General features: G+C 36.2%; 4 protein-coding genes across 5 annotated transcripts; all 4 read left to right on the top strand.

Annotated features, from left to right (window-relative positions):
- Positions 1-3,317: 3,317 nt before the first annotated feature.
- Positions 3,318-4,220, top strand: LOC115724806 (uncharacterized). Its single transcript, XM_030654159.2, has 2 exons — positions 3,318-3,474; positions 3,637-4,220. The coding sequence occupies exon 2, from the start codon at positions 3,713-3,715 to the stop codon at positions 4,091-4,093; it is 381 nt and encodes a 126-aa protein (XP_030510019.1). The 5' UTR covers positions 3,318-3,474; positions 3,637-3,712; the 3' UTR covers positions 4,094-4,220.
- Positions 4,221-7,118: 2,898 nt separating this feature from the next.
- LOC115695048 (disease resistance protein RPM1) lies at positions 7,119-10,596 on the top strand. Its single transcript, XM_061117039.1, has 2 exons — positions 7,119-7,409; positions 7,494-10,596. Exon 2 carries the CDS (start codon positions 7,524-7,526, stop codon positions 10,338-10,340), a length of 2,817 nt encoding a protein of 938 aa, XP_060973022.1. The 5' UTR covers positions 7,119-7,409; positions 7,494-7,523; the 3' UTR covers positions 10,341-10,596.
- A 106-nt stretch (positions 10,597-10,702) lies between these two features.
- LOC115725391 (disease resistance protein RPM1) lies at positions 10,703-14,579 on the top strand. 2 transcript variants are annotated; one of them, XM_030654902.2, is made up of 2 exons: positions 10,703-11,351; positions 11,466-14,579. In XM_030654902.2, exon 2 carries the CDS (start codon positions 11,495-11,497, stop codon positions 14,306-14,308), a length of 2,814 nt encoding a protein of 937 aa, XP_030510762.1. In that variant the 5' UTR covers positions 10,703-11,351; positions 11,466-11,494; the 3' UTR covers positions 14,309-14,579. The 2 variants fall into 2 exon arrangements, with proteins under 2 accessions (XP_030510762.1, XP_030510763.1); XM_030654903.2 differs by having other exon boundaries at positions 11,438-14,579.
- Positions 14,580-16,351: 1,772 nt separating this feature from the next.
- On the top strand, positions 16,352-19,126 carry LOC115695842 (disease resistance protein RPM1). The gene has a single exon (XM_030622930.2). It carries the CDS (start codon positions 16,352-16,354, stop codon positions 19,124-19,126), a length of 2,775 nt encoding a protein of 924 aa, XP_030478790.1.
- The last annotated feature ends 4,701 nt before the right edge of the window (positions 19,127-23,827 follow it).

The raw sequence follows: 23,827 nt of genomic DNA, 5'->3' as shown, positions 1-23,827 counted from the left end.
CTCTTTTCCACTTTTCAGTCTCACAGTCCCACTTCTGTTGTCACCTTAGCTGATGGGTCAACAGCTTCTGTTCTTGGATCTGGCACTATTGTTCCTACACCTACGCTATCTTTGTCATCAGTCTTACACTTACCAGATTTGTCCTTTAATTTGCTTTCTGTTAGTCAACTCACTCGTAATTTAAATTGTTGCATCTCATTCTTTCCTGATCATTGTTTGTTTCAGGATCTTATGACGAAGAAGATTATTGGTAAAGGACATGAATCTGGTGGCTTGTATGTTCTTGACCCACTTCCGCCAACCTCTATTACTTGTTCGAGTGTTGCTTCCGCTTTTGAGGGTCATTGTTGTTTAGGTCATCCATCCCTTCCTTTGCTTAAGAAACTCTGTCCCCAATATAGTAGTTTATCTTCATTAGATTGCGAGTCATGTCAGTTTGCCAAACATCATCGTGTTAGTTTGAGTCCTCGCGTCAATAAACGTGCTAGTATTCCCTTTGAGTTAGTTCATTCTAATGTTTGGGGTCTTTCTCCTATTTTGTCTCAACCTGGATTCAGGTATTTTGTTACTTTTGTGGATGATTATTCTCGTGTAACTTGGTTATATTTAATGAAAAATCGTTCTGAGTTGTTTTCTATATTCTGTGCTTTTTGTGCTGAGATTCAAACTCAATTTAATGTATCTATTCGTACTTTGAGAAGTGATAATGCCAAAGAGTACACGTCTGCTCAATTTCAATCTTATATGACCTCTAATGGCATGCTTCATGAAACTTCTTGTGTTGATACGACACCTCAAAATGGTGTTGCAGAACGTAAAAACAGACATCTTCTTGAAACTGCACGTGCTCTCTTGTTTCAAATGAAAGTGCCTAAACCTTTTTGGGTCGATGCAGTTTCCACGGCATGCTTTCTTATTAATCGCATGCCATCCTCTGTTCTTAATGGTGAAATTCCATTTAAAGTTCTTTTTCCTAATAAGTCATTATTTCCAGTTGCTCCGCGAGTATTTGGCAGTGTTTGTTTTGCTCGCGTTGTCCGCCCATCTGTCACCAAATTAGACCATAAGGCACTAAAGTGTGTCTTTCTTGGTTATTCTCGTCTTCAGAAAGGGTATAAGTGTTATTGTCCTGATCTCAACAAATATCTTGTTTCTATTGATGTTACCTTTGTAAAAAATACACCTTATTTTTCATCTTCCACTACTTCTACTAGTCAGGAGGAGGATGATGATTTGTTGGTTTATTCTGTCACATCCTCTGCGCCTGATACATGTTCTGGCGGGTCTCTTGTTCCTTCACCTGCCTCGGTCGTCACCCCCACAATGTCTACACCTCCACCACCTCCACCACCTCTACCACCTCCACCACTCCCTCGGCCTCCTATAGTGTACACCAGGCGCCCCCCTCCTCCACCTCCTGTTTCATGTCCTGCACCTGCATCTTCGTCATCAGATCCGGAAATCCCAAATGATCTTCCCATTGCACTACGTAAAGGTAAACGCCAATGTACTTTTCCTATTTCTTCTTTTGTGTCTTATAATCATCTCTCCTCTTCTTCTTGCTCTTTTATTGTTTCTCTTGATTCTATCACTATTCCTAAAACTGTTTGTGAAGCGATGTCTCATCCTGGTTGGCTTGCTGCAATGATAGAAGATATGAATGCTTTGGTTGCGAATGGTACTTGGGTCTTGGTTGATTTACCTTCCGTAAAACAGGCCATCGGGTGCAAATGGGTGTTTACGGTTAAATGCAATCCAGACGGCACAATTGCTCGCTTAAAGGCCCGTCTTGTTGCCAAGGGTTATGCTCAAACCTATGGAGTGGACTATTGTGATACTTTTTCTCCTGTTGCTAAACTCACATCTGTTCGACTGTTCATTTCCCTGGCAGCTATTCATCATTGGCCTTTGCATCAGCTTAATATTAAAAATGCTTTTCTTCATGGAGATCTTGAGGAAGAAGTATATATGGAGCAACCTCCTGGGTTTGTTGCTCAGGGGGAGTTAGGGCGAGTTTGTCATCTTCGCAAATGTTTATATGGATTGAAACAAAGCCCTCGTGCTTGGTTTGGTAAATTTAGTCAGGCTGTTGAGAAGTTTGGTTTATTGAAAAGTAAGTCAGATCATTCTGTGTTTTATAAAAGATCAACTGCTGGTATCATTTTGTTAGTGGTGTACGTTGATGACATCGTTATTACTGGAAACGATACTGAAGGTGTCTCATCCCTTAAGTCTTTCATTCACACCCAGTTCAACACGAAAGATTTAGGGGAGCTCAAGTATTTCTTGGGGATTGAAGTTACTCGGAGTAAACAAGGTATTTTTCTGTCTCAAGGAAAGTATGTACTTGATTTGCTAACTGAGACAGGAAAATTGGGAGCAAAACCTTGTAATGCTCCAATGAATCCAGCTGTGCATCTTACACGTGATGGGAAACCATTTGAAGATCCTGAGAAATATCGCAGGTTAGTTGGAAAGTTGAATTATTTAACTGTGACTCGTCCAGATATTGCATTCCTGGTTAGTGTTATCAGTCAGTTCATGTCTTCTCCAACAATTCATCATTGGACAGCATTAGAGAAAATTTTATGTTACTTGAAAGGAGCACCAGGACGAGGTATAGTTTACAAGGATCATGGACATACCCAGATTGAGTGTTTTTCTGATGCAGATTGGGCAGGCTCCAAAGTAGATAGACGATCCACTTCAGGATATTGTGTATTTGTTGGGGGCAATCTGGTCTCTTGGAAGAGTACGAAACAAAATGTTGTATCTAGATCCAATGCTGAATCAGAATATAGAGCTATGGCCCAGTCTGTGTGTGAGGTAATATGGATTTATCAGCTTTTGAATGAATTCGGGTTTAAGACTTCTATTCCAGCAAAATTATGGTGTGATAATCAAGCTGCTCTTCATATTGCCTCAAATCCCGTATTCCACGAGCGAACTAAGCACATTGAGATTGATTGTCATTTTGTTCGTGAGAAGATTCAACAAGGTCTGATCTCCACAGGATATGTGAAGACCGAAGAACACTAGGAGATATTTTTACAAAGGCTTTGAATGGGGTGCGGGTTGATTATCTTTGTAACAAGCTGGGCATGATTAACATCTATGCTCCAGCTTGAGGGGGAGTGTTAGATATTAGATGTATATTAGCTGTAAAATAATTAGATATTTAGTAGATATTTAGTCTCCTAGCTTTGTATATAAATATATATTATTTTATGAAATCGATACACAATTTGAATCACTATTTTCTACAGATATCAAGTTATCTGATAGATTGTCTTTCCCCTTTCCATTTTCTACACCCAAACTTGACTGCTTGGACTGCATAGAGGGTGTAGTGTTAATGATTGTACTTCCCAAGTGTTTGAGATCAATTCAAGCACTCGGACTTTTCTTATGTTTATCATGTTACCACGGTTTACCTCCACCTTAAGTGGGGCTCCCTAATAAACTTGGGAAGAGGTCAGTCTAAACAATTGACCTTTGTTGTCCTTTTCAAAAAAATAAAAATTCAAGCACTCGAACTTAAAAGCTTAAAATCTTATACTGTAACATAGATGGCATTTGGTATGTCAATACTTCCAATTCTTAAGTGTTTATTTCCCCAAAAATTTCACCTTTCAGAGAAGAGTATCCAGAGGCTGGCCCTTCCATACTTTCAGATGCTTGGCTAGCTATCCAGGGGCCTCGAAGTTTGTACATGGGCTCTACATGGGAATGGAAATCAAGAAACTCTTCTCCAAATGTCTCTGCATCAGAATCCTCTCAAGCCTTGGATGAACTTTTGCCCAAGGCATGTGCCATTTATCCAGATTTAAATAAGTGGAGTTTCGCTGGAGCTCGGGCTGGTCTGAGGGCAATGCCACCACTCACTGCCCATGGCTCACTTCCACTTCTGGGTTGTGTCGATGACATTGTCGGTGAGAGTAAGGGCTGCAAATATTGGCTGTTTGCAGGGCTTGGTGCCAGGGGATTGCTGTACCATGCTTGGCTTGGGAAACTGATGGCACAGGCTGTGCTTGCATGTAATGAACAATTAATCCCATCTGAATTAACCTCATGGCGTAAGGGAACTCAATAATTAGTTAATGTAGTTCTATTTTTCAATATAAAAGTTATTATTATTTTCAGAGCAGACTTAACACTTAAAATTTTATTGAGATGAAGGTAATAACACCCAATATGAAGACCAGTATTATTCTCTTTCATCATGCTAATATTATTTAGTTATTGTTTGTGCCATGTTAATATGGTAACATTACGATGGCACTTTGATAATAATAAGAATTATCCATTACAATAAATTGTTATCAAACGTAAGAGAAGTAGAAGAAAAGGAGAAGAGAGAGAAAAATATGAATTAACTCTGGAAATGTATTCTTGTAAAAAAAAAATAATCTGAAGTGACATGCTTATCAAATGTGTATTTTTTTTTTTTGGGCCAATTAGGTTTTTTTGTTCATTTGGACTTTGTCATGTACCAAATCATGTCTTCTGAATTTTTCTGGCAGTTAAAAATTCTCCATAAACTATTGAGATTATTGGATTTAAGGATTTTTGTCCAATTTTATTCAATTAAACTAATTCGGTGATTGTTCATGAATTAAATCATGCTCTTCGGACTTTGATATCTACTAAATTATGCTTCTCGAAATTTTGACACGTGCCAAATCATGCCTCCTGAATTTTTATCCATGTTAGCTTTTTCTTAGTAAAATTAGATAAAAGTCCTTAAATCCAACAATCTCAATAGTTTAGGGGCAATTTTTAACGGTCTTCAAAGTTCAGGGAGCATGATTTGGTACATGTCAAAGTTCGGAGAACAAAAATCCTAAGGGAAATTTTAGTAATTATGCATTTATTGGACCAATTTTTTTTTTTTTTTTTTTTTTTTTTTTTTTTTCTAAACCTAAACTATTCAATATTGATAGAATATGTCATTTTTTCCTAAAACCCCAATCTACCCCTCTCATTTGAACAACTCTCTCTCTCTCTCTCTCTCTCTCTCACACACACACACACACACACACACACACACACACTCTCTCTCTCTTTCCCCCTTCTCATTCTCTCGCTCTCTGTAAACACGCACACAGAGGAGTACACAATCGATCGACCCACAACCCACCACCTACAACCTTGAAACCTTCTCTCCACAACCATCATGACCACATACCCAAGGACCCACGAACCCAATGACCACCGCGGACCGAACGACTTCTTCATCAACCACGATTTCACCATCGACAATGTTGTCAAAAGAATAAATTATATGATTAATGTTTATTATTTATGAGTAGATGTTAGATTTAGGATCAAAAATGGCCAGATTTGAGTTTTGGACAAAAAACTAGTTTTTTTGTTTGGCCCGATGGTGGTCCGATAGTGGTCTGATGTCATCTTGTTGTTAAAATGAGTAAAGGTTGAAGACGAAGGTCCGATGGTAGTCCGATGATATGGTCCGATGGGGTCTGATGGTGGTCGATGGTGGCCCGATGCCTTCCTGACGAGCTTAATAAATGGAGCTTAACATCTATAAATGTAGATATGGTCTGATGGTGGTCCGATAGTGGTTCGATGGTAGTCCGATGGTGCTCCGATGGTCACTTGATGCTATTTTTTTTTTTTTTTTTTTTTTTATGTACAAAAACATAAAAAAAATAAAAAAAAATAAGTCGGGCCACTATTGGACCCCATCGAACTACCATCAATATAGAAGAAAAGAGAGAAGTATATAATGGGTATGAATATAAAGTGTCTATTTTTTTTAATTTTAGTAAGCTTGTGTTCAAAGATTTAATATACACCGAATGTATGTATATAAATTCAAATTTCCCTAAAAAGCTTTTTTTTTTTCTTTCTAAACTCACCCTTTTATTTATCTTTTTATAATTTATCTTTGGGAATATACTTATTTAGTACCTTGTGTTTTTATGAAAAACATATTTGGTACTCTGTGGTTTTAATAATACTTAATTAGTACCTAATATTTTTAAATTGTATATATTTGGTACCCTAAAGTAAAGTTTAATCAATACAATTTTATCAATTTAACCAAACAATTCTCAGTTATATGTAATCAAATAATTAAATTTTAATTCGGTATTAATGAAATTTTAAATTGTTGATTGTATTGATAAAATTTTATTAAAAAAATTTGAATTTAGGGTACCAAATAGGTATGATTTTAAAATAAAAGATACTAAATAAGTATTATTAAAAATACATGATACCAAACTTGTATTTAAATAAAACACAGAGTACCAAATGTGTAGACACCCTTTATCTTTTATATAAAAAGAGTAATAGATATTTGTTTTCTTTCTTCAGCTTAAAGTCAATTGTGAAGATCATTTTTCCACAAACTAGTCTTTACAAAGCCTACATTTGGTTTAATTTGCCAAGTTTTTATTTTCTTAGAGTAATTTGCCCATCTATTTACATTGTTTCCAACAAAAATTATTTCAACTTGATTCCCTATTCAAATTATTTCCAATAATGATAACTAACTCGTTTGTCTTTGTTATTTTTTACTGTTATACAATACCACTTCATACGTGTATGATAGTCAATTTATTTATTTTAATTTTATTCACTTTCATTACTTAACCAATTAGAATACAATAAAATAAGAAGAACCCTATAAATATATACATCATAAGTTTTAATATTTTTTTTTAAAAAAAAAACTAATTAATTAAAATTATTTTTATATTTAATCAATATATTAAAATTATAAATTATTTTAATTTTGGTTAAAAAAATAATAATTATCTGATTCTGAACTTCTTTTAAAAGTTTTAAAACAGATATATAAATTAAAAAGATATATTTTATTACTTCAAAAAAAAAATCTATATTTTAAATTCAGAAAAGTTAATATTTTGATATTTATACAACGAAAAAATAATATTTATTTAAAAATATATATCTATTGATTTTAAATTTTAAATATATGAAATAATTTCAATTATTATTTCTTTCCCATATAATATCTTGTTTACAAATTGGTGATAAGTGTATATGTGCGGATAATGTGTACAAGTGTAGCCCCATTATATATGGTTCAATATTTGAGTTATCCTACGTTTAGTTGCATGTGGGACATTATCCCACAATATTGATTACTGTATTAATTCTAAATTGGTTTTGTTTGAATCAATCAACCACTTTAAAATCGTTCAATAAGATCAAATATTTAGATAAGAAAAGGACAAGAGAAAAAACCAAGCTTACCTTTGTTTTCTTTTCCATACCTAACCTTTGGAGATCCTTCATCTTCTTTACTATCTTAGTTATGTTCTTACATCTGCCAAGTTTGACAAGCTACAGCTTTCTTTCTCATTTCAAGTTATTTCTTCAATATTCACTGAAAAAGCTCTCTGCTTATTTTACAGGTACCTTTTACTTCTTCCCTATATATACACACACATATATTTCTTTTTAATAATTTTGTACTGAAATAATTTGTTGATAAGTAGGGGAATTATATTGTAAAGCCAAGAAGAAAAATGGCTGAGTCGTTCTTAACACCAGTTATTCAGAGTTTGATTTGTCTACTTAAAGAAGAAGTTAGATCCTTGAAGGGTGTCCATAATGAAGTCGAAAGCCTTAAGAAAGAACTAGAGATCATTCAGTCTCTTTTCAAAGACACAGATGAGAGGGAGTTAACCAGTAATGCTGTGAAAATCTGGATGAAACAGCTCAGAGAACAAGCTGATCATATAGAGGATGTTGTTGATGAATATCGATGGCATCTAGCACAAGGTGCAACTGACAAGAGTGGATTCATTGGATTTTTCTGCAAAATAGGTGGTCGAATCAAAGCTTTGAAGTCCCGTTATCCTTTAGCTTCGCATATTAAAGACATTAACCGATCTTTACGAAGAATCAAAGATGCGGGCCAAGGATTCGCCTTGGGTCATTCTCTACAGAGAGTACAAGGTTCAACTAGCGAAAATTCGTGCACAGAAGAGCAAGACACACGACTTGGTTCTCATTTTGTTGAGCAAGATGACGAATACTTGGATGTTCCTTTGGCTCAGAAGAAACTGAAAAGCTCTTTGGTGGAAGGAATGTCTGCACGTATGATTATATCAGTGGTTGGCCAAGGAGGAATTGGCAAGACTACTCTTGTTAAGAAAGTCTATGATGAGGTGAAACACAAATTTGATTGCCGTGCTTGGATCACTGTGTCCAAATCGTATGACTTGATGATTTCATTGAAGAACACGATGAAACAGATTGGCCTAAGAGCTGAATCCACATCTTTAGATTATGATACAATGATCCAAGAATTAATTACACCGCTCCGGCAACATCTGGAGACAAAAAGGTATGTAATTATTTTTGATGATGTTTGGGATAGAGGTTTTTGGGAAAAGATGAAACATGCTTTGCCTAGTAGTGATAATGGAAGTAGGGTTATTATCACAACACGAAATGAAAATGTTTCCCCAAGTGATGATGCTATTCAAAGGTTGGAAACTTGGTCTCATAATATGGCTTTTGAGCTATTTTGTAAAAAGGCATTTAGACAGGAGTTTAAGGGTTGTTGCCCTGAAGAGTTAGTGAAATTATCTCATGTGATTCTCAAAAAATGTCAAGGCTTGCCCCTTGCAATAGGGGCCATAGCTGGTTTACTATCGAGAAAAAAGAAAATCCAATCTGAATGGAAAAAAGTTCTTCATGATATTGATTTTGAGCTCAATACAAATCCTCAACTCGTAAGAATTTTTGAAATTCTCTCTCTTAGTTATCTTGATTTGCCTTACCACCTCAAATCTTGCTTAATGTATTTTGCCATTTTTCCCGAAGATTATTTGATTCAGAAACTCAAATTGTGTCAATTATGGATTTCTGAGGGTTTTGTTCAAGCAAGGGAAGGAAAATCATTAGAGGAAGAAGCCGAAGGATACTTGAATGAGCTTGCGGAGAGAAGTTTAGTTTCGATTGAGATGATGGGTGGAAGAGTGAGAGGGTGCAAGGTTCATGATTTGATGCACGAGTTCATCCTATTAAAGGTAAAGGATTTATGTTTTTGTCAAATTTTGACAACTAAGAAATCGGAATTTGAGGAAAACAAACCTCGTCGCTTGTCAATCCATGGAAGCATACCAAAATCTGTTATAAAAACAATTCAACAATGCACAACCATTCGCTCAATCTTTCTTCAGAACTTTAATGACGATGACCAATGGAGTGGTAAAGATTTTTTGGTTGCTTTGTTTAAAAGTTTAAAGCTTTTGAAAGTGTTGGCCATAAACGATGAAACTCTTGATTATGTTCCCAAGGAAGTGGGTACATTGTTCCACCTGAGGTTGTTAGATTTGAGCTTTTCAAAAATTAAAGCTCTTCCTGAGTCCATTGGTAAGCTACATAATCTACAACACTTGAATCTCAAGGATACCCAGGTTGATAAGCTTCCAAAATCCTTAGGCAAGCTTCACAATCTACTTACTTTGAATCTCCACAATACCCTCTTACATGAGCTACCAAAGGAGATAAATAAGCTTTGCAATCTTAAAAGTCTTTTTGCTTCGCGTATGAAGGACTTACCTGGGAGGTCAGGTGATTTGTTTGGGGTGAAGATACAAGAAGGATTTGGTAATTTGGAGAATTTAGAAGAGCTAAAAGTTGTTGAATTGCATCAAGACGTGGTTGGTTTCACAAAGGAATTGGAGAATTTGAGCAAGTTGAAGAGTTTGGGTGTGACGAATGTGACTAAAGAATCTTCTAGAGCTGTTTGTGGTGTTGTAGCCAAGAAGTTGAGTCACCTTAAATATTTGAATTTGGATACTAATGATGCTGAGGAGTTCCTAGATTTGGAACCAATTTCATCATCTCCTCCTCCTTTGTTGGAGGTGCTTCAGTTGTCTGGTCTATTAAACAAGTTTCCTCATTGGGTTTCACATCTCACTAATTTAGAGGCATTCATTTTATATGGCTCAAAATCGACAGTGAATCCACTTAAATATCTGAAAGACTTGCCTAATCTAATAAGTCTTCGATTGCGTGACAATTCATATGAAGGAGACCAACTACACTTTGAAGAAGGATGTTTTCCAAAGCTCAACGAGTTGCACTTAATATGTTTGCCAAATTTGAAGTTGATGAAGATAGATAGAGGAGCATTGCCTCTTCTTACAACATTGTACATAAATTCTTGCCCATTAATGGAGGGGCTTCCCTCTGGTATTCAATATCTACCAAAGCTAAAAGAATTTATTAGCCGGAGCATGTCAATGGATTTTATGGATCAAATGAAGCCAAGTGAAGGTCCTGATTACTCCAAAATTCAGCATTTGCCAATATTGAACATTAAATGAATAATTTAATTGTGCCATTAGAGGAGATATATAGTACCACTAGGTTTTTGCGGCAAAGTGTTTGTTGTAATGAACAGAATGATGAAACAAATATCTCCCTTAATTTTTATGTTATTCTCTCTGTAACTATTATTGTTTGTAAGGTTTCTTTAAAAGGTCAAAAGAATTTTCAACTCATTGAAAGGAAGTTTCTGAATTCAGGAGAATCTTGAGACCAGCCAGCCAGCAGTCAGTATGAAAAAACTTGGTTTTTGATGCTATTATGTTTAGGGTATGAATCATAAATCTCATGCCGTTACTTAAATTGAACATTCTCTCTTTGCTTTGCATGACAATTAGAGACACTTTTCTTAGCATCTTAAAATTTAGCAAAAGAATTATATTTGACTCGCTGATTTAGAAGGTAATTTCTCTCTTTTGTTATTATAAATTATAATTCATGATACAAAAAAAGAGTTTTGATAGAGCTGGGGATGATTGACCATTCACAAGTGAATTGTTTACTAAGTTATTTTTATTACCTCTAAAGTTTTGATTAACTCTATTTATGTTGGAAAAAGCTAATCTAAAGGCGATATGGGGTAGTGAGATTCAAATTTGAAGGAGACATGGTTTTGGCAGATAGTGTTGTTGTATGTATTGATGAGTTTGACAAAATGAGACCAGACTAGAGGACATAGATATAGGTTAGCAATTCTCCATATTATTCAAATGTTTACCCTACAATAACGAAAATTGTACACTACAATTATTATAGCTAGCTAGTTGTTTATGTCATCTAGCTGTTACACACTCAGCTAGTTGTTTCTTTGCCCACCAACTCTTAAAAAACGTTGACTGTGGGATCAACTTTAGAAAAGAAAAAAGAGAAAAATCCAAGCCTTCATTTCCTTTTCTCCTTCTGGATATCCATAATCTTCTTTACTATCTTATTTTTCTTTTCTTTGCCAAGTTTGAGTTATTTCTTCAATATTCACTGATAAAGGACTATTCACTCTGCTTATTCTACAGGTAACTATTTTCTTTTTCTTCAAATAGTTCTTTCATTTATTTAATTTTCACAATTTTGTGCTGAAATAATTCTTTAATAATAAGAGGAATTATTTTTCTGCTGCTCTTTCAAAGGGGAGTTATGTTATAAATCAAAGAAGAAAATGGCTGAGACGTTCTTGACTCCAGTTATCGAGAGCTTGATTCAGCTACTTAAAGACGAAGTTAAGTCCTTAAAGAGTGTCCATAAAGAAGTAGAAAGCTTAAAGAAAGAACTAGAGATCATTCAATCTCTTTTCAAAGACACAGATGAAAGGGAACTAACCAGTAATGCTGTGAAAGTCTGGTTGAAACAGCTCAGAGAACAAGCTGATCGTATAGAGGATGTTGTTGATGAATACAGATGGCATTTGGCGCAGGGCACTGCTGACAAGAGTGGTTTCATTGGCTTTTTTTACAACATAGGTGGCCGAATCAAAGCTTTGAAGTCCCGTTATCCTTTGTCTTCACATATTCAAGACATTAACTTATCTTTACGGAGAATCAAAGATACAGGCCAAGGATTCGCCTTGGGTCACTCTCTACAGAGAGTACAAGGGTCAACTAGTGAAAATTCGTGCATAAAAGAGCAAGACACACGACTTGGTTCTCATTTTGTTGGGCAATATGATGAATACTTGGATGTTCCTTTGGCTCAGAAGAAACTGAAAAGCTCTTTGGTGGAAGGAATGTCTGCACGTATGATTATATCAGTGGTAGGCCAAGGAGGAATTGGCAAGACTACTCTTGTTAAGAAAGTCTATGATGAGGTGAAACACAAATTTGATTGCCATGCTTGGATCACTGTGTCTAAATCGTATGACTTGATGATTTCATTGAAGAACACGATGAAACAGATTGGCCTAACAGTTGAATCTACATCTTTAGACTATGATACGATGATCCAAGATTTAATTACACCGCTATGGCAAAATTTGGAGACAAAAAGGTATGTGATTATTTTTGATGATGTTTGGGATAGAGGTTTTTGGGAAAAGATGAAATATGCTTTGCCTAGTAATGATAATGGAAGTAGGGTTATTATCACAACACGAAATGAAACAGTAGCCCCCTGCGACGATATCCAAAGGTTGGAAATTTGGTCTCATAAAATGGCTTTTGAGCTATTTTCTAAAAAAGCATTTAGACACGAGTTTAATGGTTGTTGTCCTGAAGAGTTAGTAAAATTATCTTACGAGATTCTCAAAAAATGTCAAGGCTTGCCACTTGCAATAGGGGCCATAGCTGGTTTACTATCGAGAAAAAAGAAGGTTCAATCTGAATGGAAAAAAGTTCTTGATGATATTAATTTTGAGTTCAAAACGAATCCTCAACTCGTAGGAATTTTTGAAATTCTCTCTCTCAGCTATGTTGATTTGCCTTTCCACCTCAAATCTTGCTTATTGTATTTTGGAATTTTTCCAGAAGATTATTCACTTCCGAAAGGAAGATTATGTCACCTATGGATTTCTGAGGGTTTTGTTAAAGTAAGAGAAGGAAAATCATTAAAAGAAGAAGCTGAAAGATACTTGAATGAGCTTGCCGAGAGAAGTTTAGTTTCGATTGAGATGAGGCGTGGAAGAGGGAAAGGGTGCAAAGTTCATGATTTGATGCATGAGTTCATCCTATTAAAGGTAAAGGATTTATGTTTTTGTCAAATTTTGAACAAAAACAAATTGGAATTTGAGGAAAACAAACCTCGCCGCTTGTCAATCCACAGAAGCATACCAAAAACTGTTATAAAAACAATTCAACAATGCACAACCGTTCGCTCGATCTTTCTTAAGAACTTCAATGACGATGAGCAGTGGAATGGTAAGTATTTTTTGATGGCTTTGTTTCAAAATCTAAAGCTTCTGAAAGTGTTGGTCATTGACGATGCAACTCTTGATTATCTTCCCAAGGAAATAGAAAAATTGTTCCACCTGAGGTTGTTGGATTTGAGCTTTTCAAAAATTAAAGTTCTTCCAGAGTCCATTGGTAAGCTACATAATCTACAATGCTTGAATCTCAAGGGTACCCAAATAGATAAGCTTCCGAAATCCATCGGTAAGCTTCAGTATCTACGTACTTTGAATCTCTGGAATACCCTCGTGCATGAGCTGCCAATGGAGATAAATAAGCTTTGCAATCTTCATAATCTTTTTGTTTGTCGTATGAAGGACTTACCTGAGAGGCCAGGTGATTTGTTTGGGGTGAAGATACAAGAAGGATTTGGTAATTTGGAGAATCTAGAAATGCTAGAATTTGTTGAATTGCAACATGACATAGTTGGTTTCACAAAGGAATTGGAGAATTTGAGCAAGTTGAAGAATTTGGGTGTGACTAATGTGACTAAAGAATCTTCTAAAGCTATTTGTGCTGTTGTAGCGAAGAAGTTGAGTCACCTTGAATATTTGTATTTGTATACTAAAGATGCTGATGAGTTTCTAGATTTGGAACCAATTTCATCATCTCCTCCTCTTTTGTTGGAGTCAATTGAATTGTCTGGTCGATTAAACAAGTTCCCGCATTGGGTGTCAGATCTCACCAATTTAGAGTCGTTCATTTTATGTAGTTCAAAATTGACAGTGAATCCACTTAAATATCTGAAAGACTTGCCCAATCTAATGTGGCTTCGATTGTATGATAATTCATATGAAGGAGAGGAACTACACTTTGAGGAAGGTGGTTTTCCAAAGCTCAATGAGCTCTGCTTAATAAATTTGCCAGAGTTGAAGATGATGAAGATAGATAGAGGAACATTGCCTCTTCTTACAGCACTGATCATTAGTTCTTGCCCACTAATGGAGCAGCTTCCATCTGGTGTTCAATATCTAACAAAGCTAAAAAGCTTTTCTAGCAGGAACATGTCTGTGGATTTTATAAATGGAGTGCATCGAAATGAGGGCCCAGATTACTACAAAATTCAGAATTTGTCAATATTGGATATTAAATGAAATTTGTTCATTAAACTGAGCATTTTTGTTGTTTTCTTTTATGCGTCCTGGGTGTTAATTTTGTTTTGTAATTTTTGGTTTTCCATGTATTTTAATAATATATACTAAATAAGGTTTGAATTTGATTGTTTTAGATTTGGGTGACATTTGCATAAATAAATTATTTGTATATTTTTCTTGCCTTCCCATAAGCAAGAAAGAGATATCAAAGTATACTAACATTTTCCTGCAAAAAAAGAACAAAATTACAGTAACATTTGAAGAGTCAAAACATATGGGTTTTATTTATTATTTACTATTATTAGATCTATGTTTTGAGATTCCCATTTACTAGTTTTATTTTAGGTTAGGTTATAGTTATTTTAGGTTGTAGTGACATTAGTTTTGTTCCCATACTATAGAGATATTTTTTTTATGACTTATGAGTGCACAAATTACCTATTATGTAGGTGTCTATATCAAATTAAGTCTTCCTTCTTTAAATTACTTTTTTTTTTATTAAAAAATAAATAAATAAATAAAATATTGACAAAAAAAACTAAAATAAAAGTGAGACTTGAATGTTGCTTTTATTGCTTCCTTAATTGTTCCATCACCGTATGTAATCAGGGGCGGACCCACATAAAGGCGAGGTGGGACAGTCGCTTATCCTGAAAAAAAAAATTGAAAAAAAAATATACATGCATTTTAATTAGTTACAACATATATTTATAAATAAAAGTGATATTTATACACATAAAATAAGTGTAAAGTCATTTCATACATGTAAAGGAGGTTATGAGTTCTAATCCCAATAAAATCATGTTTACTTTAATATTTTTATTTTACTATTTAATACTAAAATATAAATTTCTATTAATTTTTAACATGTTATGCAAGGTAGAAAAAAAAAAAAAAATACACCCCTCACTTATAAAAAAAAAGTGTGGCCCCACCTCAATTTAAATTTTGGGTCCGCCACTGTCTGCAATCACAGTCTTCGGTGCCACACTCGCCATTGCTGTGATGAAAGCTTTTTTTGCCCAAATGTAGTATTGTTTTTATAATTCTTTTATGCCTATGCTAAAATTCTTTTGTTATAGTAAGCAAAGTCTTCAAGTGGCAGTAAAACAATCTCAAATCACTTTTTCCAATTAGATAACTTCAAAAATTAGATTATTGTTTTTTAATATGTCTCATCTAATAATTTATTAGAAATATAAAATAATAATATTGTGAATATAAATATAAAATTTAATAATAAATTAAGAATAATATGTAAATCATTTAATACAAATAATCAAGCTAACTAAAATTAAATAATAAAATAAGTAATTTTTTTATAAAATAAACTATATTTTATTTTTACATCACTATCACTTATTTGCATGAGTAGGGATACTTGCTATAAGAGAAATGTTAAAGGGCACCAGTAGTGTCTAGCACCTCCTATGTTAATATTATTATTGGTCTAATTAAGTATTAGGTCCTACATAATTTAATATAATAGTTTTTAGCGAGTATAGCTAGCCAATCGCAACGCAACATGTCAAGAAAGTGCTAAGCACGACTGATACCTATTAGCAATGCTCTTGTTATCACTATCAAGTAATAATTGTTTTGAAGTAGTTAATGTAAACGGCTGAAACTTGTGGATACGGGATACATCATTTTTCTTGGCATCTTTAATATCCACGAAAGAAAAAGTGATAAAGCTTATTCTTCCACAACCAAGTCTTCATTGACTTACAACACTTATCTAATCTTCCTTATTTTCTTCTCTGATTCTTCATCATCTTTTCTTTGATCAACCAACTTCTCATTTTCTAAACCCGAAAATTTTGGGTGCAACTATGTCACTCTTTCTTCAATAATCACTGCCAGACATAGTGTTTCCTCTGCATATTCTCCAAGTATTAATTCTTTCCCAAATATTCTTTCATAAGTAATTCTTGTATATTCAGCAAAAATAAAATAATCTCTGTATGCCATAACAATTGGTTATTAGGAGTCATTTTGTATTTGTCTTTCGAAGGGAGCTATATTGAAAAGCGAGGAAGAAAAATGGCTGAGACGTTCTTGACTCCGATCATTCATAGCTTGATTGATCTACTTAAAGACGAAATTGGATCCATAAAGGGTATCCGTAAAAAAGTTGAAAGCCTAAAGAGAGAACTGGATATCATCCAGGCTCTTCTCAAAGATGCAGATGCAAAGACAAACAGAGAAGATTTGATCAGTGATGCTATGAAAGTTTGGATGAAGCAACTAAGAGAAGAAGCTGATCATATAAACGATGTCATTGATGAATACCGGTGGCATGTGGCGCAGAGTACCACCAAGAAGTGTGGATTCAATGGTTTTTTATGCCCAATCAAAGCTTTGAAGTCACGTTATACTATATCTTCTCAGATTGAAGACATCATCCAATCTTTGCGACAAATCAAAGATGTGGGTCAAGGATTTGGTTTGAGTCAATCTCTACAGGGTTTGCAAGGTTCAGGTGACAAAACTTCGTGGACAGAAGAGCATGGTGATCGATTTGGTGCTCATTTTGTTGAGGAAGATGAAGAATATGTGGATATTCCTTTGTTTCAGGGACAACTAAAAAGCTTTTTGTTGGAAGGAGAGTCTCAGCGGATGATTATTTCACTGGTAGGACAAGGAGGGATTGGCAAAACTACTCTTGCTAAGAAAGTGTACAATGAGGTGAAGCACAAATTTGAGTTCCATGCTTGGATCACTGTGTCACAATCCTATGATATGAAGATTTTATTGAAGGACATGATGGGGCAGTTTGGACTAAAAGCTGAATGCAGTATTTTAGGTCATGATATGATGATCCAAGGGCTAATTACACCACTCAGGCAACATTTGGAGACAAAAAGGTATGTAGTTATTTTTGATGATGTTTGGGATACAAACTTTTGGGAAAAGATGAAATATGCTTTGCCTGGTAATGATAATGGAAGCAGGGTTATTATCACAACTCGCAATGAAGTAGTAGCCCCATGTGATTTTGTCCAAAAGTTGGAAACTTGGTCTCATGATATGGCTTATGAGTTGTTTTGTAAAAAGACACTTTGTCCTGTAGAGCTGGAGAAATTATCTCATAAGATTATCCAAAAATGTCAAGGCTTGCCACTTGCAATAAGGGCTATTGCTGGTTTATTATCAAGAAAAAATGTCCAATTTGAGTGGCAAAAAGTTCTTGATAATATCGATTTTGAATTCAAAACAAATCCTCAACTCACAAGAATTTTTAAAATTCTTTCCCTTAGTTATCATGATTTGCCTTACCACCTTAAACCTTGCTTATTGTATTTTGGTATTTTTCCCGAAGATTATTTGATTGAGAAAGAAAGACTGTGTGGATTATGGATTTATGAGGGTTTTGTTCAAGCAAGAGAAGGCAAAACAGTTGAGGAAGAAGCTGAAGGATACTTGAATGAGCTTGTTGAAAGAAATTTAGTTTCGCTTGAGTTTTTATATGGAACAGTGAAAGGTTGCAAGGTGCATGATTTGATGCATGAGTTCATCATATCAAAGGTCAATGATTTATGCTTTTGTCAAATTCTGAGCCAAAAAACTTCAGAATTTGATGAATACAAACATCGTCGCTTGTCAATCCATGGAACCATACCAACATCTATAACTAGAAAAATCCAACATTACACAACTATTCGCTCGATTTTACTTTTAAACGTCAATGAGATTGAGTGTATTGACAAGTCCTTTATGGTTGCTTTGTTTCAAAATTTAAAGCTATTGAAAGTTTTGGACTTTGAAAATGCACCTCTTGATTATCTTCCAAAAGAAGTGGGGAATTTGTTTCAATTGAGGTACTTGAATTTGAAAGATACAAATATCAAAGCTCTTCCTGAGTCTATATGTAACCTTCATGATCTACACTATTTGAGTCTTGAGAATACTCAAGTGGATAAGCTTCCAAAATCCATTGGCAAGCTTCATAATCTGCGTGTTTTGAATATTTTGCAAGCTTTTGTACGGGAGCTTCCAAAGGAGATTAATAAGCTTTCCAATCTCCAACAAATTTTTGCTTCACGTAAAGAGGATTCTCTAGCCAATTTGTCTGCGGTAAAGATACAAGAAGGATTTAGTTTTTTAAAGAATTTAGAAATTCTTTTGCATGTGGAAGTGTATCAAGATGTGGTTGGTTTCACAAATGAGTTGAAGAATTTGAGCAATTTGAAGATGTTGGGTGTTTCAAATTTGACTAAAGAAACTTCCAAAGCTATATGTGATGTCTCTAAGAGGTTGAATCATCTCCACACTTTGCTTCTGAGTGTTGGTGATGTTGATGAGATTCTAGATTTGGAACCGATTTCATCATCTCCTCCTCCATTGTTGCATGCACTTTACTTGTCAGGTCGATTAAACAAGTTCCCTCATTGGTTATTAGATATTAATAATTTGGTGGTGTTGATTCTACGCCATTCAAAATTGACAGAGAATCCACTGAAATATCTAAAGGACTTGCCCAATCTGACATGCCTTCTTTTGATGGACAACTCATATGAAGGAGTGCAACTACACTTTGAGGAAGGCAGTTTTCCGAAACTCAACGAGATTCGCTTAAAATATTTGCCTGAGTTGAAGTTTATGAAGATAGATAAAGGGGCGTTGCCACTCCTTAAAGTGTTGATCATCGAATCATGTCCACTTATTGAGGAGGTTCCTTCTGGCATTCAGTATCTAACAAAGTTGAAGAAATTTGGTATTTGGAACATGCCCAAGAATTTTGTGGATCGAGTGCAGTCGAATGAGGGCCCCGACTATTCCAAAATTCAACATTTACCAATAGTGGACATTATGTAAATTCAACTATAACAAAACAGATCACAGATTTGAGGTCTTTCCGTTTTCTTCTTTGTATTGTTCTTTGAAATTTTGTTCTTGTTTTATTGTAGGTGTATCTTCTCTTATGATAATTCTTGATTCTAATTAGATACAACCATTTATATATTGATCAAGAACAATGCTAACAGTTTTATTTGCAACTCAAATTGATTCAAAAACCAGAGAACAACAATGTATAAACCAGCAACAATAAGCCAGAAATGAACAATTGTAGACAAGAATGTAGGAAGAAAAAAATCAAACACAACCAGAATTACGAGGTTCGTACAAGTGATGATGAATCACTTGCCTACTCCTCGGCCAGAACAGCCCCAAAGGCTTGAATCTTTATTGAGCTTGAAGAGAGAATTGAAGAGAGAATTACAAAGTTGATATTCAATGTGTTCTTGACACAATCTGTAACGCCCTAACTATTTTAGGCGTATTACGTGATTTTTAAACGTACTGTGCAGCTCGTTGCTAATCAACGAGGTTTATGGAAAAACGTGATTAATTAAAATTTTGCTTTTTAATTAAACTTATAAACCATTTTATAAAAAATCTCGGGATCCCGATTTATAAAAATATTTACAAACGTTTTTACTGTTCAACTTTTACATCAAAAAGAAGTCGTCTAACGACAGTTACAAAATCTCAGCCCTGCTGTCCCGAGGATCGTACGCTCCAGGCCTAACCGCCCCGACATGTACAATCCCATAAGCTCGCTCACGGTCCATCAACAACTGCCTTGCCTTTACCTACACATGAACGTAAACTGTGAGTCGACAGACTCAGTAAGAAAAGCATACTAATATCATACATAAAACTGACTGCCGTGTCCAACACGATACTGAGTCCCGCTACTGCCATGTCCAACATGGTACTGAGCACTGCTGCCATGTCCAACATGGTACTGAGTTTTGAACGTTCAGGGGACGGTACTATTGACAAGTATCCTCCTGATCGGTCGAACCGGTCATACTCATTCTTGGTCATACTCCGGCTGTACCGACGGGATAGGTCAATAGCACCGAACCACCAACCGGTGTCGGCTGATCGGTCGAGCCGGTCATACTCATTCTTGGTCATACTCCGGCTGTACCGACGTGACGGGGTTGGGTGGTTCGAAGCCTAAATACATGTCTAATGTAATCTAACGGGCTTCCTACATGCACGCTAAACATGTAATCTACATATGCATCTTGTTATACTAATCTTACCCGGATTCCGATTTCGGGTGTCTTGGTCAACTTTATTTGGGCCCGAAGCCGAACGGCGGACATCGGCTCCTAAACCATAAAAATCACAACGCTATAAGTGACACGCTAAATCACTTCCCGGGGACTAAAACTTGAAACTAAAAGTTTCCCTATCGATAAAAAGCATGGCAATACCCCTAAAAACCCAAAAACGAGGAAAACTAGGGTTACGAAAAATCCCCAATAGGAAGACCGGTTGCCCAATGGAATTCCGGTTACGGGAAAATACGAACCCCCATCCGAATTCCGGATGCTCAACCGAATTCGGTTCCTCGCGACGACAACCAAAAAATTCACATATCTTGACCAATTCGAACCCAATTGATCCCAAACTTTCCAGACCTGCTCTATAGGTCCCAAATGACCATTCCAAGGCCTCAAACCTACCCAGAAACCTCACAAGCAAATTTCACCATTGAAGACCAAGCTTTGAGTTCAAGAACTCAAACTTGGTTAAACCCACTAGCATGCACCCTAGCCTAGTTAATTCTACTTAACTAAGCATTAAAACACCTCATCAAACTAACAATAACATCCAGTAATAACACAGAAACTAAACAAAGCATTTTTCTCACAAAATCACCTATTTTCACATATAATTTAAAAGCTTGAACAACCTAACTAATATGCTTTCAACACAGCTCATTTAACATCAAAAATCATGCTTTAAACAACTTAAATCAACAACAAAACACAGCAGAAACATCTCTCAAAAATCACATGCATTATCATCCAATTTCATCATTTTTCTTCAAGAATTTAAGGAGAAAGGGACTAGGAAACACATACCACACAAGAGATCAATAAAGTTTGCAAACCAAAGCTTGAATCACCACAAAATCCAGCTCTTGAACCCCAAAGTTCTCGGTAGAAAAAGAGAGAGAAAAGAGAGAAAAAGCTTCCAATTTTTCTATTTTTTCCAAACTTTGAAATTTTGAAAAATAAACTAATAAATCATTTAACATATATTAACCTTATTTCAGCAAAGTAATAAGCATTTAACAAATCCTTTTCAAATAAATAAAATCACTAAAAGACAAAACACTAATGGGGCAAAAAGACCATTTTGCCCCTCCACCATAAAATCACTAAAATCATACTAAAGGGGTATTTTTGGGACATTCTAAATTCCCGGCCATTCCCGACATTCCCAATGTCTAAAACCCGTCCCCAAAATACTAACATACTAGGTTGTGATTTCTACTGAGCCAAACGCCGCGTTCCAAATACCGGACACCGGAAATGCGAAACATAAAAGCTACCGATAACATACTCATGCATATTTGAATTCCATAAATATCCATAATAAATTATTTAAATAGCTATAAATAATTTCATGATTAACATAAATAACCGCTAATTTCCAAATTAACTAAGCGGGCTTTACAACTATTCCCCCCTTAAAAGGATTTCGTCCCCGAAATCTAACCTGAATAACTCTGGATATTGAGCTCGCATATCTGATTCTAGCTCCCAGGTGGCTTCTTCCACCTTACTGTTTCTCCAGAGAACCTTGACCAACGCTATGGTCTTATTCCGAAGGACTTTATCCTTTCTATCCAGGATGCACCGTTGTTCCTCATAAGACATATCCGACGAGCCGAAGGCTCTCATAACTGAGTATATGAGAGGGGTCTGAAACGTATTTTCTCAACATTGAGACATGAAATACGTTGTGCACTGCTGATAAAGCTGGAGGCAATGCTAACCGATATGCCACTTGACCTATCTTCTCGAGAATCTCGAAAGGTCCTGTAAACCTAGGGCATAACTTGCCTCTTTTCCCGAAACGTTTGATCCCCTTCATCGGAGATACTCGCAAAAACACATGGTCCCCTACTCGGAACTCAACATCCCTACGTTTCGGATCTGCGTAACTCTTGCATGCCTTTCTGTGAGGCAAGCATTCTAGCTTTAATCTTTTCTATTGCCTCATTGGTCCGCTGAACTGACTCCGGACCTAGGTATTTCCTCTCCCCTGTCTCATCCCAGTGGATAGGGGATCTACACTTCCTACCGTACAACAGTTCATAGGGTGCCATCCCTATCGTACTCTGGTAACTGTTGTTGTATGAAAACTCTATTAACGGTAGGTATTTATTCCACGAGCCCTCAAAGTCCATAACACAGGCTCTCAGCATGTCCTCCAATATCTGAATTGTCCTTTCGGACTGACCATCTGTCTGAGGATGGAATGCTGTACTGAATTTTAGCTTCGTACCCATTGCCCGTTGCAAACTTTGCCAAAATTTGGAGGTGAATTTCGGATCCCTGTCCGAAACTATAGACTTCGGTACCCCGTGAAGTCTCACTATCTCCACGACATATAACTACGCCAACCGATCCACCGTAAACGTTGTTCGGCCGTGAGAAAATGAGCAGATTTCGTAAATCGAACCACCACTACCCAGATGGAGTCGTACATACCCGTGGTCCTAGGTAACCCGACCACAAAATCCATCGTAATATCCTCCCATTTCCATTACGGTAGGGTTAGAGGCTGCAACAACCCTGCTTGGTCTACGATGTTCAGCCTTGATCTGCTGACACGTGAGGCATCTCGAAACGAATTCTACCAAATTCTTCTTCATACCGCTCCACCAGAAGTACGGTTTCAAATCTTGGTACATCTTGGTGGTGCCGGGATGTAGAGAATATGGAGTAGAATGAGCCTCCTCAAAGATCTCGTTCCTCAAGTCCACCTTTGTTCGGGACACAAACCACGGCTTTATACAAAAGCATCCCACCGTCCGTCTTGAAAAGTCTTTGGCTTGACCGGCCAATACCTCATCTCGGATCTTCACTAACTTTCCGGATACATTGTACGAGCAACCTTTATTCTTTCTAACGGATCGGATTGCGGCGTTAAGTTGTGAAGCCGACCTACTACAAACTCAATGTTGGATCTAACCATATCCTCTCGCTGGGCGAGGTGAGATCTGAACCATGCTAGCCACTTGCCCGGGACCCTTTCTACTCAGGGCATCGGCCACTACATGGGCTTTCCCGGGATGGTAAAGGATCTCACAATCAGAGTCCTTCACTAACTCCAACCAACGCCTTTGTCTCATGTTCAAATCTTTACGAGTAAAGAAATACTTGAGACTTTTATGGTCGGTATAGATCTCGCACTTCTCCCCATACAAGTAATGCCGCCAAATCTTCGGTGCAAAAACCACTTTGCGGCCAATTCTAAATCATGAGTCGGGTATCGCCGTTCATAATCCTTTAGCCGACGGGAGGCATAAGCGATAACCCGATCGGCTTGCATCAATACGCACCCCAAACCCTGCTTGGATGCGTCACAATAGACCACGAACTTCTCCTCGTTCGAAGGCAAAGCTAGTACCGGAGCAGTAATCAATCTCTGTTTCAGCTCCTGAAAACTAGCTTCGCATTTATCTGTCCAGATAAATCGGCG

The sequence above is a fragment of the Cannabis sativa genome, chromosome 6 (genome assembly GCF_029168945.1).
Source record: "Cannabis sativa cultivar Pink pepper isolate KNU-18-1 chromosome 6, ASM2916894v1, whole genome shotgun sequence".
NCBI classification, from domain to species: domain Eukaryota; kingdom Viridiplantae; phylum Streptophyta; class Magnoliopsida; order Rosales; family Cannabaceae; genus Cannabis; species Cannabis sativa.
Note: the sequence above shows the minus strand (reverse complement) of the source record. Positions and strands in the feature narration are given on the sequence as shown.